Below are 16,709 nucleotides of genomic sequence, written 5' to 3' on the forward strand. Positions count from 1 at the left end.
TCTCAATCTCCATATTCACATGGACCATTGCCTTTGTCTCATCAGTACAGTTTGCGCTAAAGAAAATGGCTGATTTACTACGGTTGACCATCTGACCAGAAGCTGTTTTATAGATATCCAAAATGTTATGCAGCCTAGTGGCAGCCTCAACCGTAGCCTGTGTAAAGACCAAGCAATCATCGGCGAATAGTAGGTGTGAGACCCATGGAGCATGAACGCCAACTCTTACACCTCGAGAAAGATGTACCGGACCTTTAAATTTCAGCAAACAACTCAATCCTTCCGCACAAATAAGAAATAAGTAGGGAGATATTGGATCGCCCTGCCTAAATCCTCGAGTGGGTCTGAAAGTGGAAGAAAATTGGCCATTCACGCGCACAGAAAAAGACACTGACTGCACACATACCATAACTCTATCGATCCATGCTTCTGCAAACCCCAACTTGTTCATCATCGCACGTAGATAAGACCATTCCACCCTATCATATGCCTTGGCCATGTCCAACTTAACTGTCACATCACCAGATTTTGCCCTTTTTCTTCTTGAGGTAGTGAATACACTCATAAGCCGTAAGAACATTGTCTGAAATCAATCGTCCTTGGATAAACGCTGTTTGTTCTTCCGCGATGATATGATGCAGTACTGGTCTTAGCCTCAAGGCAAGAACTTTTGAAGCTAGTTTATAGAGCACGTTACACGATGAGATTGGCCTCAAGGCCAGATGATGGTCAAACTTATCTTTCTTGGCTTGGTTGACGTTGGATCTTTGTTGGAAATTTCATTCTTCGTTTTTACCTTCCGGTGAATTCGTTGGGGCGATGACCTGTGGGCTCAGCCTTGTGTGCTATTTGTTGGGTCAGTTGTTTCTTGGTCGCGGGCGACCACCCCTGACGCGCCGCATGCGTGCGTCGTGGGCGTCGTGCGATTTTCCTGCCTCGAGTCGTTGACGTTGCATTTGCTGTTCGCTTCTCTGGCTCGGTGGATGGAGCCGCTGCAGGTGGGCCTGTCTTTCTTATGGTCCCACCCGTCTGTCTACTGTTGTGTTTTTTTCGTGTGCGTTCCGTCGCGTCCCGCGTTTGGAGAGAGGGGCGTGCGTCCTGGTCGGGCCCCTCGTTGTACCGCCGCCTTTCTTTTGCTGCAGGTCTTCCGTGACCGTTGCTGCCTGTTTCTCCGTCTGACTGATGGCCCCTATTCCCTTAAGGTCCCGCTCATTAGTGTCGTCTGCCGTGCATCGGCGTCGTGAACTTCGAAAAACGGCTTCCTGATAGCTCGAGCTCATTACTGTGGCTGTGGCCTACGCACGCAGGGGGGCAGTGGACGTGCGTGCGCCGCATGGTGGGCCCTACGCGAGACGTGCGCGACTCATGCGTTCGCCGGTACGTAGCCTGCGGGTTCGCTGCTCTCTTTGACGGCGGGCTATGGGCACACGCAGGCCGCATGTCGAGCTTCGTATCGTGGGCCTCGATGGTGGTGCGTAAGGTTTGCACGTGCCATCGTAGTGGACAGAGGATCCTTTTCTCTTCAGTTTCCCCTTTCCTTTTCTGTTGCCTCTTTCTGCCCGCTTGCTTCGTCCGTCTGCTGTCTTCCTCCCTGCCGCACTACTGCGCCCTCTCCTCGCCGGCTCGCTTCGGCCCCTTCGACCATGCTGCACTGCGGGCTGTCGCGATGGCCGTGCTTTGCTCCATGGGTGCCGACGGTGGAGGTTCCTCCTGCTCTTCTCGTGTTCTTCCCTTCTATTCTTGCTTCGGTTTGCTGATCTCGCCCTCTTCCGTTTCTTCCCTTCGTGTGCAGTTTCCTTGCCTTCGTCTTGTCTCTGGTGTAGGAGCTTGGGTCGTTCTGTCCTTGCCGTCGAGGTTAGTGCACGGCTCCTCTACTTCTCTATGGGTGCTTGTCTGTGAGGTGTTTGACGAAATGCGCGTGTGCTCCTCGATGAAATGCATGTGTGTTGCCGTATGTTCTACGCCTCACATTAGCCTCAGGTTAGCTATGCGTGGTCTGCAGTGGTTGTTTCCACGTCTTATATAAAGATGAGGCTGTGCTATTTTCTGTTGCATGTTACGGTTGGGTTATTTTGTTAAGAGAATCTTATCTGAAACTAAGTGGCCTTTTGTGTTACAGATTAAAGTTGGTTTGTTTCTTATATAGATCGTATATATGTATTATTGTATGGTCATTAAATTGAGTGCTCTTTTCTTTTGTATTACGTATTGCAGCTGCTGATGCTTTGTCCTTTTGCTCCTCCAGTGGCATATATGATATCAAGCCTTCAGCAGATGCACCAAACAAACTACATTTTTCTGCAGGGTATGACATATTGTTTCTGCTGAATAAATAACATATGCTTTACTATTATAATAATGTCACTGTAGTAATTTGTTGACTCACATAGCTCACTATATGACTGCAGATAGTGCAGAAGCTTTATGAAGTGCTCAACCTTTTGTCAGAAAAAATGGGGTTAAAAACATACCTCAGAACCGATGGGTTTTATGTAGGCACAATCCTACCTTTTGATTATCAAAGTAGTCTTGCTATTTATAGATGTATCATGTTGGTAGGGTCCTCTTCAAAGCATGTGTTCTAATCATTGTGGACATAATTCTTTTTGCGAGTAGCCACATTGTGTCAATTAATTGAGCAATAGCTACAAAATTAATATTTATGAGCATAGAATTCAAATCTAGCCGTAAGCTTTGCTTACTTTTTAACGCAATAGCAAAACCGGAATAGCGACACTTTAAAATAAATAAAAATAGAATAAAGGTGAATATGCCATGTCCGTTCTGCACAAATATACCTGTGTACCCTTTCCTTTCTCATTACCCTATTATAGTTATATTTGATGTATGATGACCAATTTTTACAAAGTTTGACTGCTTGAAAAATCCAGTAGTAACATCTCTATATTGTTACTCTTTTTGCAGTTTTAGCAATTTCGAATGACACAATGCCCATTCTGCAAGTATAATTACCACACCCTCCTCTTACCCGTGCTACTGATTACTAATATTTTTGCTGCTCTGGTGCTATGCTATTGAATGTTCAAATCAACCAGGACAAAATTTTTGTGCTCTATTCATCCACACAAATCACACTTGGCTCCTCAGGGTATGGTGCATATTGCCTCTGATTTGCTTATCTCAGTGTGCTTTTTACAGAAAGTTTGATTTTCTTATTATTCACTTCTTTAGGGATATGAGGAGAAAGCTCTACTCTTTGCAGTGTCGGCATAATTTCTACAAGTGACATGGTTGATCTTTGCTATGTTGACCGATGGCATGATATGTACCTAAGGTTGGAGATTCTTAATTAGGTACGAAAAAGATGACAGCTACTTCGTTTTCAGTACAGTAGTTTACTGAATATTTCTAAGGTTTGAACTGCATCTGCATGATCATAGTGACAATATAACTAAAACTGGAAGAAACATAAGACTAAATTCAATCAGTTTTTACCTTTTTTAGAAAGATAAGAACAATATCCAGTATGATTCTCTTCACTGAGGAGCTCGAAGGCTGGTACTGCGGCTTGTTGTGCCAATATTTGATAATCTGCTGCTAGCTCCAGAGACGACGCCATTAGTATGTGCATTGGTGATGCTCAGCACAAAGCTATGTATCCACCTCCTTTGCTCTAGACTACGTCTCTCCAGCCCTGAGCTATCCTTATTATTTTATTAGTTTGATATAATATCATGAAGAAGGTGACGGTCCTGTTCTTGGTCCTGCACTGCACCACAGACCGGGTGACAGACCTGCTGACCCACTAATGAAACCCTTGACACAACTGCTGTTTTGCTTCTCATATTTATCTCATATTGAGACCTTTTTGTGATTCACATTTATCCTCTCTATTCTAACTCATTAGCTTGCTCAATGTTTTAGTTTGTTCATGTATTTGTGTTGCCTCAGAAATTACGAGTTGCAAGTATGAGTGGCATCTTCAACCATGCTATTATATCTATTACTTTTCTAAACTGATGTGTTCCTGGAATTACATATGAGAGTACATGTAATTGAGTTGTGCTGACTTGCTTTTCTAAACTGATAAGCTGGAGCCGGAGTTAAATATGAGAGTAGAGATAATTAAGTTGTGCTCCTGACTTGCTTTTCTGAACCGAAGTGTTCCTAAGATTGCCTTCTTTAAGTGCATCCAACTATTAGTTGCCTGGTAAATTAGAGATAAATGCCTTTTCCTTTTACTTTTATCTTCATGTCGATGGCATTCTTTTTATTTTGTTGATGTCGTAGGTTATCAAATCGTCTCCCTCTTTATGCTTCGGTGTGCATGTGATTCTATACACTTGACTACTTTGTGACATGTATTTCCATATATAGGTCTATTTAATACCCAGGGTGAAGAATAAGTAATTCCTCACCCTGGTCGATCAACCGAGGGATGGTCTAGTACATATATATATATATATATATCGAGCTGCCTCTTGGCAAGGCCGAGTTTGTTCTCGGACCGCTCGACGTTCTGCTTCAGTGCGGCGACCTCCGCAGTCAGTGCGGTAGAGGTCAGCAGCGAAGCCTGCATACGCATATAGACATACTTGTATTAGACTCCTGTAGATATTATTTGATCCTCTATTTGGCTTTTCTTTGTGAACACCAAACAGAGCATCAGAGGCTACTGTCTATGCGGTAATATTTTCCTATATTTTAAATACTTACCTCAAAGCCTGTTAGAAGGCTGGCACAGGCTTCAGTCAGTTCGCTCTTGGCGGACTGAACCTTCTTGATCACTGCACTCATAATAGTGCGGTGCTCTTCGTCGATGGAAGCGCCGTGAAGCGCCCCCAGCAGGTTGTTCGGTGCCTCTGGATAGACAGAGGTCACCGGCACGGGCGGCTTGCCCCTCTTGGCAGGGGGCCACCTGCTGGAGTCCGGAACCACTGGAGGTTCCGGCGCAGTGTTCAGCTGAGGGCCGAACTTGGAGCCCTTGGGAGTCCTGCTCCCTTTGCACCTGGAGTCCGGAAGGTCGCCTTGAGGCGCCTCCAGGACTACCTCCCCTCGGTTCGATGCCCCTTGAGACAATACCTCGACATTGTCCGTAGGGCGAGGAGAGGAGGCGGTTGGAAGTGACTCGCTATTCATATCCGACGAGTCCAAGGAACCGTCTGACGAGGATACGTCGATGCAGGCTCGGGGCGGACTGCATGATCATATTCGACGTTAGGAGAAGCAGTGCAATAAAAGTATGCTATGAGTTACTCTGGTATCTGAATACTTACGACTTTGCCAGGGGCTTGGCCCTGAGTAACCACTCGTCTTCGCTGTCGGCGGCGGTGGTGGAACAGTCCGGAAGGAGAGTCCTTCCCTTCTTTGACCCTCCGGCCTCCCCGGTTGGGGCGGCCTTCCTTTTCCTGTCTTCCCCGGCTGAGGGGGAGAACCGTCATCTTCCTCCTCCTTGTTTTCACGGAGGAGTGCGTCTCGGAGTTATCGGACGATGAGTCCGATACCACCTGACGCCGGGAACAATTTCGGGTTCTCGTGGCCTTCTTCTTGATCTTCTCCGGCACCTCATAAGGAGCCGGAGTCCGCATCTCCGTCAGGAGAGCGTCTGCAGGGTCTTCGGGCAGAGGGGCCAGACAGTCAATCTGCTCCGATGTCTCCACCCAGTCCTGTCAAAGGCATGTGAGCTCAGACCCCGCACATGGTTAAACTATGGAAAATAAATACCCTACGAGATGTACAGAACTTACGGATTCACAGGGCGCGTCGCGCTTAGCTCGCGGTCCTCGGTAAGGGGAGGGGGGACCTTGGCGCCCTTGAACAGCACCTTCCAGACGTCCTTATGCATCGTGTCGAAGAGCTTGCGTAGAGTCTGGTGCTGGGCCGGGTCAAACTCCCATAAGTTGAAAGCCCGTTGTTGACACGGGAGGATCCGGTGGAAGAGCATGACCTGGACTATGTTGACATGCTTGAGTTTCCTGCCTATCATGTTCCGGATACACTTCTGGAGTTCGTCCAGCTCCACCGACGAGCCCCAGGACAGGCCCTTCTCTTTCCAGGAAGTGAGCCGCGTGGGGATTCCGGATCGAAACTCGGGGGCCGCCACCCAGTTGGTGTTGCGCGGCTCGGTGATGTAGAACCATCCCGATTGCCACCCCTTTATGGTCTCCACATAGGAGCCCTCGAGCCATGTAACGTTGGGCATTTTGCCCACCATGGCTCCACCGCATTCCGCTTGTTGGCCGCTTAATACCTTCGGTTTGACATTGAAGGTCTTCAGCCACAGGTCGAAGTGGGGCCGGACACGGAGGAAAGCCTCGCACACGATGATGAACGCCGAGATGTTGAGGATGAAATTCAAAGCTAGATCATGGAAGTCTGGCCCATAATAGAACATAAGGCCGCGTACGAATGGATGGAGGGGAAACCCCAATCCGCGGATGAAGTGTGTGAGGAAAACCACCCTTTCGTAAGGTTCCGGGGTAGGGACGATCTGCCCCGTGGCTGGCAGCCGGTGCGTAATATCCGCGGCTAAGTATCCGGCCCCGCGTAGCTTTTTGATGTCTCCCTCCGCAACGGAGGAGACCATCCACTTGCCTCCTGCTCCGGACATGTTTAGAGAGGGTTGAGGAGAAGGATGTGGACTTGGGCGCTGGAGCTCGAGTGCGCGAGAATGGATGAGCAAGGAGGAAGAAGGCGTGGGTAGAAAAAGGTGAACCCTTATACCTTTATAAGGGCAGACGAAACTATGTACCCCCACCAGCCTGGTAAAACTCGCTTATCCCCTAAGAACAGTAATTGATGGCGTGGTTTGGTTACCCACGTCCGTATTGATGGGAATCCCGTAATAAGGGGACACGATCTCTGCTTCGACAAGACGTGCCAAGGAAACCGCCTCGCGAAACACACTAAGGTTGGTTGTGAAAAACGATTTGAATGGTGACCTGGCTGGGGTGTGATGTCACACTGCGGAATGCGTCGGCAGATTAAATTTGTGAAAATATTATTCTCTCTACGGTTGTATGTGGAACTTGTTTTGCAGAGTCGGACACAATCCTCGTGTTCAAAATCTTCTATGAAGTATTCGGAGAAGGAACCCGCCTTGCAATGCCGAAGACAATCTGCACGCCGGACTCATCGTCATTGAAGCCTGGTTCAAGGGCTACTGAGGGAGTCCTGGATTAGGGGGTATTCGCATAGCCGGATTATATCCTTTGGCCGGACTGTTGGACTATGAAGATACAAGATTGAAGACTTCGTCCCGTGTCCGGATGGGACTCTCCTTGGCGTGGAAGGCAAGCTTGGCAATATGGATATATAGATCTCCTTCTTTGTAACCGACTCTGTGTAACCCTAGCCCCCTCCGGTGTCTATATAAACCGGAGGGGTTAGTCCGTAGGACCAAGAACAATCATAGCATAAGCTAGCTTCTAGGGTTTAGCCTCTTCGATCTCATGGTAGATCAACTCTCGTACTACTCATATTATCAAGAACAATCAAGCAGGACGTAGGGTATTACCTCCATCAAGAGGGCCCGAACCTGGGTAAACATCGTGCCCCCGGCCTCCTGTTACCATCCGCCTTAGACGCACAGTTCGGGACCCCCTACCCGAGATCCACCGGTTTTGACACCGACAGCGACCTATGGCATTTACGACGAGTGGAAGAAAGGCGAACGAAGGAGGGGAGGGTGAGCTTGCCCATGAGCAGGGGAACAGGGGCGGCGAGGCTCGACGAGGCCGGTCGGGGAGGAGACGGAGGGCGACACGGCGGCGGGGAATGGGGAGGACGAGGACGGATCGGGCACCGCGGGGATCTCCAGCTTGAACGGCTCCTCCAAGACGATGTAGTCGACGACGGCGCTTCCGCTGGATAGCCTCTAATGGCAAGGGGGCGACGGTGGCCATGCGGGCAAGGGTCTCCATGGCAACGGCTGTGACGCCCCCGATTTAATCGTACACTAATCATACACGCAAACGTGTACGATCAAGATCAGGGACTCATGGGAAGATATCACAACACAACTCTACAAATAAAATAAGTCATACAAGCATCATATTACAAGCCAGGGGCCTCGAGGGCTCGAATACAAGAGCTCGATCATAGACGAGTCAGTGGAAGCAACAATATCTGAGTACAGACATAAGTTAAACAAGTTTGCCTTAAGAAGGCTAGCACAAACTGGGATACAGATCGAAAGAGGCGCAGGCCTCCTGCCTGGGATCCTCCTAACTACTCCTGGTCGTCGTCAGCGGGCATCACGTAGTAGTAGGCACCTCCGGTGTAGTAGGAGTCGTCGTCGACGGTGGCGTCTGGATCCTGGGCTCCAACATCTGGTTGCGACAACCAGGAAGAAGGAAAGGGGGAAAGGAGGGAGAAAGCAACCGTGAGTACTCATCCAAAGTACTCGCAAGCAAGGAGCCACACTACATATGTATGCATTGGTATCAACTGGAATAAGGCTATCATAGGTGGACTGAACTGCAGAATGCCGGAATAAGAGGGGGATACCTAGTCCTTTCGATGACTACGCTTCTGGCAGCCTCCGTCTTGCAGCATGTAGAAGAGAGTAGACTGAAGTCCTCCAAGTAGCATCGCATAGCATAACCCTAACCGATGATCCTCCCCTCGTCGCCCTGTGAGAGAGCGATCACCGGTTGTATCTGGCACTTGGAAGGGTGTGTTTTATTAAGTATCCGGTTCTAGTTGTCATAAGGTCAAGGTACAACTCCAAATCGTCCTGTTACCGAAGATCACGGCTATTCGAATAGATTAACTTCCCTGCAGGGGTGCACCACATACCCCAACACGCTCGATCCCATTTGGCCGGACACACTTTCCTGGGTCATGCCCGGCCTCGGAAGATCAACACGTCGCAGCCCCACCTAGACCAACAGAGAGGTCAGCACGCCGGTCTAAACCTAAGCGCCCAGGGGTCTGGGCCCATCGCCCTTAGCACACCTGCACGTTGCGAACGCGGCCGAAAGCAGACCTAGCCTAGTGGCCTTCCAGTCCAATCCGGCGCGCGCCACTCAGTCGCTGACGTCACGAAGGCTTCGGCTGATACCACGACGCCGGGATACCCATAACTACTCCCGCGTAGATGGTTAGTGCGTATAGACCAAATGGCCAGACTCAGATCAAACACCCAGATCTCGTTAAGCGTGTTAAGTATCCGCGAATGCCGACCAGGGCCAGGCCCACCTCTCTCCTAGGTGGTCGGAACCTGCCTTGCCGCTCCGCCTCAAAACTCCACTCGCGGGTGCTCCTCAAGCCGACCCGTCTTTAGTCACCACATGTATCATGTATAAAGTATATAGTATATACCCGTGATCAACTTCCGAGTGATCACGGCCCGATAGTATAGCATGGCAGACGGACAAGGATGTAGGGCCACTGATGATAAACTAGCATCCTATACTAAGCAATAGGATTGCAGGTAAAGGTAACAACAGTAGTAGCAAGGACAGGCTATGCATCAGTATAGGATTAACGGGAAGCAGTAACATGCTACGCTACTCTAATGCAAGCAGTATAGAGAAGAGTAGGCGATATCTGGTGATCAAAGGGGGGGCTTGCCTGATTGCTCTGGCAAGAGAGAGGGGTCGTCAACTCCGTAGTCGTACTGGGTAGCAGCGGCGTCGGTCTCGGTGTCTAGCGAGAGAAGAGGGGGGAGAAACAATAAATATTTAATCAAACAGATGCATAGCGATGCATGACAAGACAAGTAGCGGTGCTAGGGGTGCCCTATCGCGGTATGAGGAGATACCGGTGAAGGGGGGAAACATCCGGGAAAGTATCCCCGGTGTTTCACGTTTTCGGACAGATGAACCGGAGGGGGAAGTTGCGTGTTTGCTATGCTAGGGATGCGTGGCGGACGAACGGGCTGCGTATCTGAATTCGTCTCGTCGTTCTGAGCAACTTTCATGTACAAAGTTTTTCCATCCGAGCTACGGTTTATTTTATATTAATTTTAAAAGATTTAAATCATTTTTAGGATTTATTTATTTAATTTAATCAACATTATCCAGAATAGTGTCTGCTGACGTCATCATGACGTCAGCATGACGTCAGTAGTTGACTTGGTCAACCTGACAGGTGGGTCCCGTTCGTCATACTCTGTTTTAATTAACTAACAGTTAATTAGGTTAATTAGTGATTAGGTTAATCTAATTATAATTAATTAACTTAATTAATTCCTTAATTAATTAATTAATTATTATTATATTTTTTTAATTCTTTTCTTCTTTTTTTTAATTAAAACGTTCTGGGGCGTGTGCCCCACTTGTCATAGGGCCAAGGCCCTTAACGGGCATACGGGCAGGTTGGTGCGGGCGAAGCCGCACCCCTGCCCGATAGCGAGGCGAGGCCGGTTCGGGGCCGGAGCGGGCGCGACCAGCGCGGGCCATAGCCGGCGGCGACGGCCGCGGTAGGTGGGGGCAGTAGCGCCGGCGGCCACCGCAACGGAGAGGAGTCCTGGGACGGAGCGCGCGAGAGCGGGCACCGGCGAGCGTGGCCGCGGCCAACGGGGACAGAGGTGGGGCGCGTGTGCCGGTGCGCCAGCGAGTGCCTCCGGCGGCGGTTCGGCGGACGAGCAACAGAAGTGGGGCGGGGCGCGGGCGTGCGGTCGTGGGCGCGAACAGTGGGCAATGGCGGGACTGCGGCTGTGGCCGCGCGAGCGCGTGCGGGCGCCGGCGAGGCGCGGGCGTGCCGGAGCGCGGACGACGCGGTGAGCGAGCGAGGGGGAGAGAGAGGAGGGGTGCGGAGGCCGTAGCCTCACCAGAGACGTAGGGTCTAGGGCAGCGGTTGTCGGGGGGGGGGGGAAGGACGGAGACGACTTGCGACGGGGAAGCGGGCCGGTGGGGGAGCTCCTGGCGCCGGCGCCTTCCAGGCGGCGACGGGCATGCAGGGGGAGAGGGGCGAGGGGAAGACGAGGATGAAGCGGTCCGGCGGGGGGAGGGGGGGAGGGTCAAGGCGGAGGGCGACGGTGGCAGCTCCGGCGTAGTGGCCGCGGGGGTCGGTGGCGGCGTCAACAGGATCCCGATCCAGATTGGATCGGGAGGGAGTGGACCGAGCGGGGGGGGGGGGGAGAGTGGGGGATATGGGCTAGGGTTCGGTGGGAGTGGGGGGTTAAGCAGGGGTGGGGTGGGCCGGTCGGGTAGCCTGATTCGGCGGCCAGTTGGGCCGTTCGGCCCAGTTGGCCAAGGGGGTTTCCTCTTTCTTTTGTTTTTTTACCTTTTATTCATTTCTCTTTTATTTTAGTTGCACTATATTTTTGGTTTAGTAAAATATGAAAACAGCTCCAAAAATAGTGTGTAAATTAATCCACTGTTCTAAGAAGTTTTACCCCAGAATAAAAATAGTTTAGTATTTGGTAAAATATATTAGGAGTATAACTAATTGTTTTGATGTTGTTTTAATCACTTAAGGGTATTTAAATATTTTATAAAGATGTTGTTACTCCACCAATAATATCCATGATTTATTTGTCACATTAAGAACATTTTAGTTTTGACTTTTGAAAACTTTAATTGTTTGACTTGATTTTAAATTTGAATTCGAACCGTTTTTGAACCATCGCGAGATTAATAACAGTAACCGAGGTGACGTGGCATCATTAGCGTGGAATTACTGTAGCATGATTACCCGGGCGTCACAATTCTCCTCCACTACAAGAAATCTCGTCCCGAGATTTAGGAGCGGTTACAAGGGGAAGGGATCTGGTTACGAAATTCTAAAGATTCTTCTCAGTCATAGTTGCTCTTCTCGAAAAGGTCGATCCATTACATTGATGTCTTCGGTCCTCTGCTTCAGGTCGTCATGATGAAGTCACTGTCCTTCCTTCAGGACCATCACCGAACTTACGAAAGGGTGAGAAGGGAAAACTGTATATGGATGGATTCTAACAAGATCGAGCATCAGACGGTTAACTCAGGGAAGAAGCATAAGTTTCTCTCGATTTGAAACTTAAGAAGATATCGAGAGCAAAGTAAGAAGGTACCATGAGAAGTTTCAAACGGATAGGCAATCGTTCGATGCCTAATCAGAAGGTGAAAGGGTTTCAGGGCAACGAGAATAGGTATTGCGCCTCATACCAGAATAGATCACTAGACAGGTGGTCCGTGAATTACATACGAAGTCGAGCGTGAGGAACAACCTTAGGAACAGGTGTTGTATAGGAGAGTCAGGTTTCGATCCTGTGGAAATGTGGGTTATGGGCCCACCATGTGGGATAAAAGTAGGAGGGGTGACATCTTGCATGGTCACGATAGCAAGGCATGTCAGAGGCTAGTCTGTCAGTTATATCGGCAACAACATCGATACCAAGGGCGAGGGACGAAGAGAACCATTCTCCTGCTCGTTGAACGAGGCGGACCAATAGGCAAAGTTCTCATCCATCGGTGGTTACCGGAATGTCATCAACAATAGAAACAAGGTCTTACTGACAGAATTGTACACCGAGGTGTTTACCTAAGTAGGAGAAAACTACTGCTTACATCATATAGATCACAAGAAGGTTTAAACAATCCCAATGGAAAGGAAAAGTGATTGTCAGGTTTTAAGCAGAACAATGGAAAGGAAAATGTGTTTAAACACACATTTCAAGGGTATATCCTTCCCAAGGACAAGCAGAGTATGATATCCATGACAGGATATAATGTAGAAAACCCTTTAGAAACGGGGAGAGAAACTTCATGACATTACCCATACAGCGGTGTTTGGATAATTTAACAGGAAACATTTAGCATTGGCTTCAAATGTCCTTGTTGACAATCGGAGTACCACAAACATGCTTCGAGATAGCATTACATGGTCTTCAAGCAAGTTCAGACTTTGGAAACAAAAAGGGTCCATCAGAAAGAACTTATAGAATAAGTCTTGCAATTTCCTCATGGAAGAAAGGATAGCCTGGCTGAAAAGGGAAACTATAACAATTGGGCCTCCAGCCAGGTGTGCTAGGCATGACATCACCTTACCAGGTCATATGAGGATCAATGTTATAACTCTTGAAAGTATGTTCCAACCATCATATCTGACCGAGATTCAGATCTGATCGGTGTTAGGAAACCTCAGACTCAAGATGCCTGAGAAGAAAAGGTGCAAGACAAATTGACGAGACGACATTGTGAGATTCTCGGGAATGAACTATGAAGTGATTTCCGTTAACAAGAGTTCATCATTAATCCAAGGAGAGGACAAAGAGGTGTCTGGTGAACTCAACGGCAATTCATCGAGATTTCCAAAAGATGGATTTCCACAATTAAGTGAACAAGGAGATAACATTTGTCAGATCAAATGATATAAGGAAGTATGCTCATGGAAAACATACACAATTAAACATTGGTTGAAAGGTGCGCCCAAAATATGGGTTGGGTTGCACGACCAATGTCAGAATGGTGATTCAATAATCAATAGTCTAAGAACGAACGGCCGACCATTAATTTCAAAGCAATAGGGTTGCTAGAAGTGCAGAATCCAAACAACACCGTTCACTTGTTGGTACCCCTGTTGGAATCAACACGAGGACCAAGAAAGAATGGTGATGGTGAGAAGTATCACGATACCAAGAATTCTTAAGAGGTGGTGAAATTCTCACAACATTCTTGACATAAAAGATGGCAATACTCCAAGGTAAAGGAGAACAAATGCTGGATAGCAAGGATCTCAAGGTATAACACAGAACACGAACAAGTTTGTGTTGAACGGAAGGCAATCGAGTGGTCGATGATAACACAAATCATCGAGGGCAAGGATGGTATTTCTCATCAGGAATTCAATTGATATCCTTAAGGAGCTCGAAATGTTGATGATGATCATGACAATTTCTGTCGAGAGGTTTCATGGAGATGTAATTGGTCGGCGATGACATCAAGTCAAACGAATGATGAAGCGAAAGGTTATTGGAACCATGGGTACGTCACAAACTTGAAATCAAGTTTGTTGTTTGAGGTGAAACGATAAGACAAGGAAGATCGACGTAAGCTTAGCCCATCGTCAAAACTGTGCTCCGGAAAGAAGGACCAGGTAGCACAGTTAAAATTTGGCACGATAATGATATAGTCGAGTAGGCTCGGAATGACGTGATTGAGTTCAAACTCGTACTTAAAGAAGATTACTAAGAGTTGTTGAACCGTAGCGTGGACTCCGTTCAGTTATCGGTGTCTTTGAGTGTTTAATAACTTAGAGCCCATGAAAAATTGGAATCAATGAGAATGTAGCACTTGATGAAGAACTCATAAGAAGTTATGCAGTTCCGTGATAATCTTGAGATACCAGGGGGTAATACTCGACGGCAAATCAAAGTAGAGGTTGGACTGGGGTATTACCCCGTAGAAGACAAGTGCTTAAACTTGCATGAGAAATGTTATTTAAAGGAGAACATGGTCGGAACCGCGATTGCAAAAGGCCAGATCCCATATATAAGATGAACTTATACCAAAGGAATAATTATTTTTACGAGCAGCTTCCATGATAAGTTATACATCGTGTCCCTGGGCATGAACGCAAGGTTCAAGGTCGACTCCCACTTCTTCAATGTATAACCTTCCATTCACTATTCGCTTTGATAAAGGCATTAGTGTTGAAAGTTTTACCTGGTGAAATACCAGATGAGTATGACTCGTGAAAACTTCCGAGTTCACACATATAAAGGAAGGCATAGGATCAACCCGTTAGGGTATCGTGGAAACATATACCACAATCTTCAAGAGTAGATATCACCAGCTCGAAAGCAGAGCATGGTTGGCAAAAGGAGAGGATACAATTTACCAAAGGCATTATGTATCGGAGAAAGAACTCACAAGGTGATTAGTTATGAAGGACACTGTCGGACAATAATCCAACAGTGGATATGGCGATCCACAATGGAGCTGATGTGAGTATCGATACCCAATCAGAGGAGGAAAGAATGCAAATGCATTGGTTTATAGGACATCTGAATAATTCAACGTTTAAATAGCAAAGGAATTATGATTTTTTTAAATCAAGGGATCAGGAGCAACGCTCTGATCAAGGATGGATAAGTTGAATAGACTTAGGGGTACCATCGATGGCAATCTGATTGGCCGAGAACCAGCTCATGTTCGAAAGACGTCTGAGCGGAAAGATAATTTATAAGGATCAACTGATGATTGCGTGCATTCGCACACATATAGAATCAACGGACTTAAATGATAGTGACAAAGGATGCCAATAAGATTACTAGATTTATGGGATTAACCAAAATGTAAGCAAGCAAGAATTTCAAGGGCAATAGGCTCCTGAGGATTTTTGGAAGATCGAATGGTATTTCAAAGATTGATGACATACATGAATCAACTGGGGATGAGTGGATACTCGGTAAGTGTGAGAAATTATCCGTAGGGATATTCATGTGTCAAGAACTGCAAGGCAGTAAGCTCAAAGGAGTATCGAAACAACGACGAGTGTTTCGGGGTATCTTGTAATAACAAGACCAACTGGGAATAAAAGTAAAAATGACAGGTGTAAGTATTTATCCATAGGGATTTTTCGGTGGTAGGGAATTGCAAAAGCAATAGGCATAAGGTCTCGAGAAAATATCGGAGAGTATTGTCAGAATATTCCGTTGAAGCAGTCGACCATCCGTAATGAAAGGGTTCTCCGGCAGGAAGTGGTAGCGAGAACCTAGAGTTAGATTTTAGCAAAATCATTTAACCCGAATAGAAGAGAGATCAGAATCCCAGAGTATAGACGAGGAGTAAAAGATCCTAATACCACCCTAATGGCGACGTGGGACCATGGGCCGCACAGCCATGTTAGTAAAACAGTTTTCAATGTCTAGACTCGACTTCGGCCAAGGAGTTGGAAAGGGGATTCCTACAGGCAGTTGGCTCTGATACCAACTTGTGACGCCCCCGATTTAATCGTACACTAATCATACACGCAAACGTGTACGATCAAGATCAGGGACTCACGGGAAGATATCACAACACAACTCTACAAATAAAATAAGTCATACAAGCATCATATTACAAGCCAGGGGCCTCGAGGGCTCGAATACAAGAGCTCGATCATAGACGAGTCAGCGGAAGCAACAATATCTGAGTACAGACATAAGTTAAACAAGTTTGCCTTAAGAAGGCTAGCATAAACTGGGATACAAATCGAAAGAGGCGCAGGCCTCCTGCCTGGGATCCTCCTAACTACTCCTGGTCGTCGTCAGCGGGCATCACGTAGTAGTAGGCACCTCCGGTGTAGTAGGAGTCGTCGTCGACGGTGGCGTCTGGATCCTGGGCTCCAACATCTGGTTGCGACAACCAGGAAGAAGGAAAGGGGGAAAGGAGGGAGAAAGCAACCGTGAGTACTCATCCAAAGTACTCGCAAGCAAGGAGCCACACTACATATGTATGCATTGGTATCAACTGGAATAAGGCTATCATAGGTGGACTGAACTGCAGAATGCCGGAATAAGAGGGGGATACCTAGTCCTTTCGATGACTACGCTTCTGGCAGCCTCCGTCTTGCAGCATGTAGAAGAGAGTAGACTGAAGTCCTCCAAGTAGCATCGCATAGCATAACCCTAACCGATGATCCTCCCCTCGTCGCCCTGTGAGAGAGCGATCACCGGTTGTATCTGGCACTTGGAAGGGTGTGTTTTATTAAGTATCCGGTTCTAGTTGTCATAAGGTCAAGGTACAACTCCAAATCGTCCTGTTACCGAAGATCACGGCTATTCGAATAGATTAACTTCCCTGCAGGGGTGCACCACATACCCCAACACGCTCGATCCC

At 47.7% G+C, this 16,709-nt stretch overlaps 1 protein-coding gene across 14 annotated transcripts; it reads left to right on the top strand.

Annotated features, from left to right (window-relative positions):
* Positions 1 to 1,168: 1,168 nt before the first annotated feature.
* LOC147990521 (uncharacterized) lies at positions 1,169 to 4,391 on the top strand. Of its 14 annotated transcripts, none has more exons than XR_015609001.1 (6): positions 1,169 to 1,703; positions 1,793 to 1,854; positions 2,215 to 2,305; positions 3,057 to 3,109; positions 3,193 to 3,314; positions 3,466 to 4,391. XR_015609001.1 is itself a non-coding variant. In XM_087528955.1 (5 exons), exons 1-5 carry the CDS (start codon positions 1,334 to 1,336, stop codon positions 3,232 to 3,234), a joined length of 618 nt encoding a protein of 205 aa, XP_087385081.1. In that variant the 5' UTR covers positions 1,169 to 1,333; the 3' UTR covers positions 3,235 to 4,391. The 14 variants fall into 14 exon arrangements, 3 of the variants coding, with proteins under 3 accessions (XP_087385081.1, XP_087385121.1, XP_087385157.1); XR_015609129.1 differs by adding an exon at positions 2,409 to 2,492 and having other exon boundaries at positions 2,246 to 2,305; positions 3,224 to 4,391; XR_015609123.1 differs by adding an exon at positions 2,409 to 2,492 and having other exon boundaries at positions 1,170 to 1,703; positions 2,246 to 2,305; positions 3,193 to 4,391.
* The last annotated feature ends 12,318 nt before the right edge of the window (positions 4,392 to 16,709 follow it).

Source organism: Triticum urartu, chromosome 1A (assembly GCF_056163025.1).
Source record: "Triticum urartu cultivar PI428250 chromosome 1A, HENAU_Tu73, whole genome shotgun sequence".
Lineage (NCBI taxonomy): Eukaryota > Viridiplantae > Streptophyta > Magnoliopsida > Poales > Poaceae > Triticum > Triticum urartu.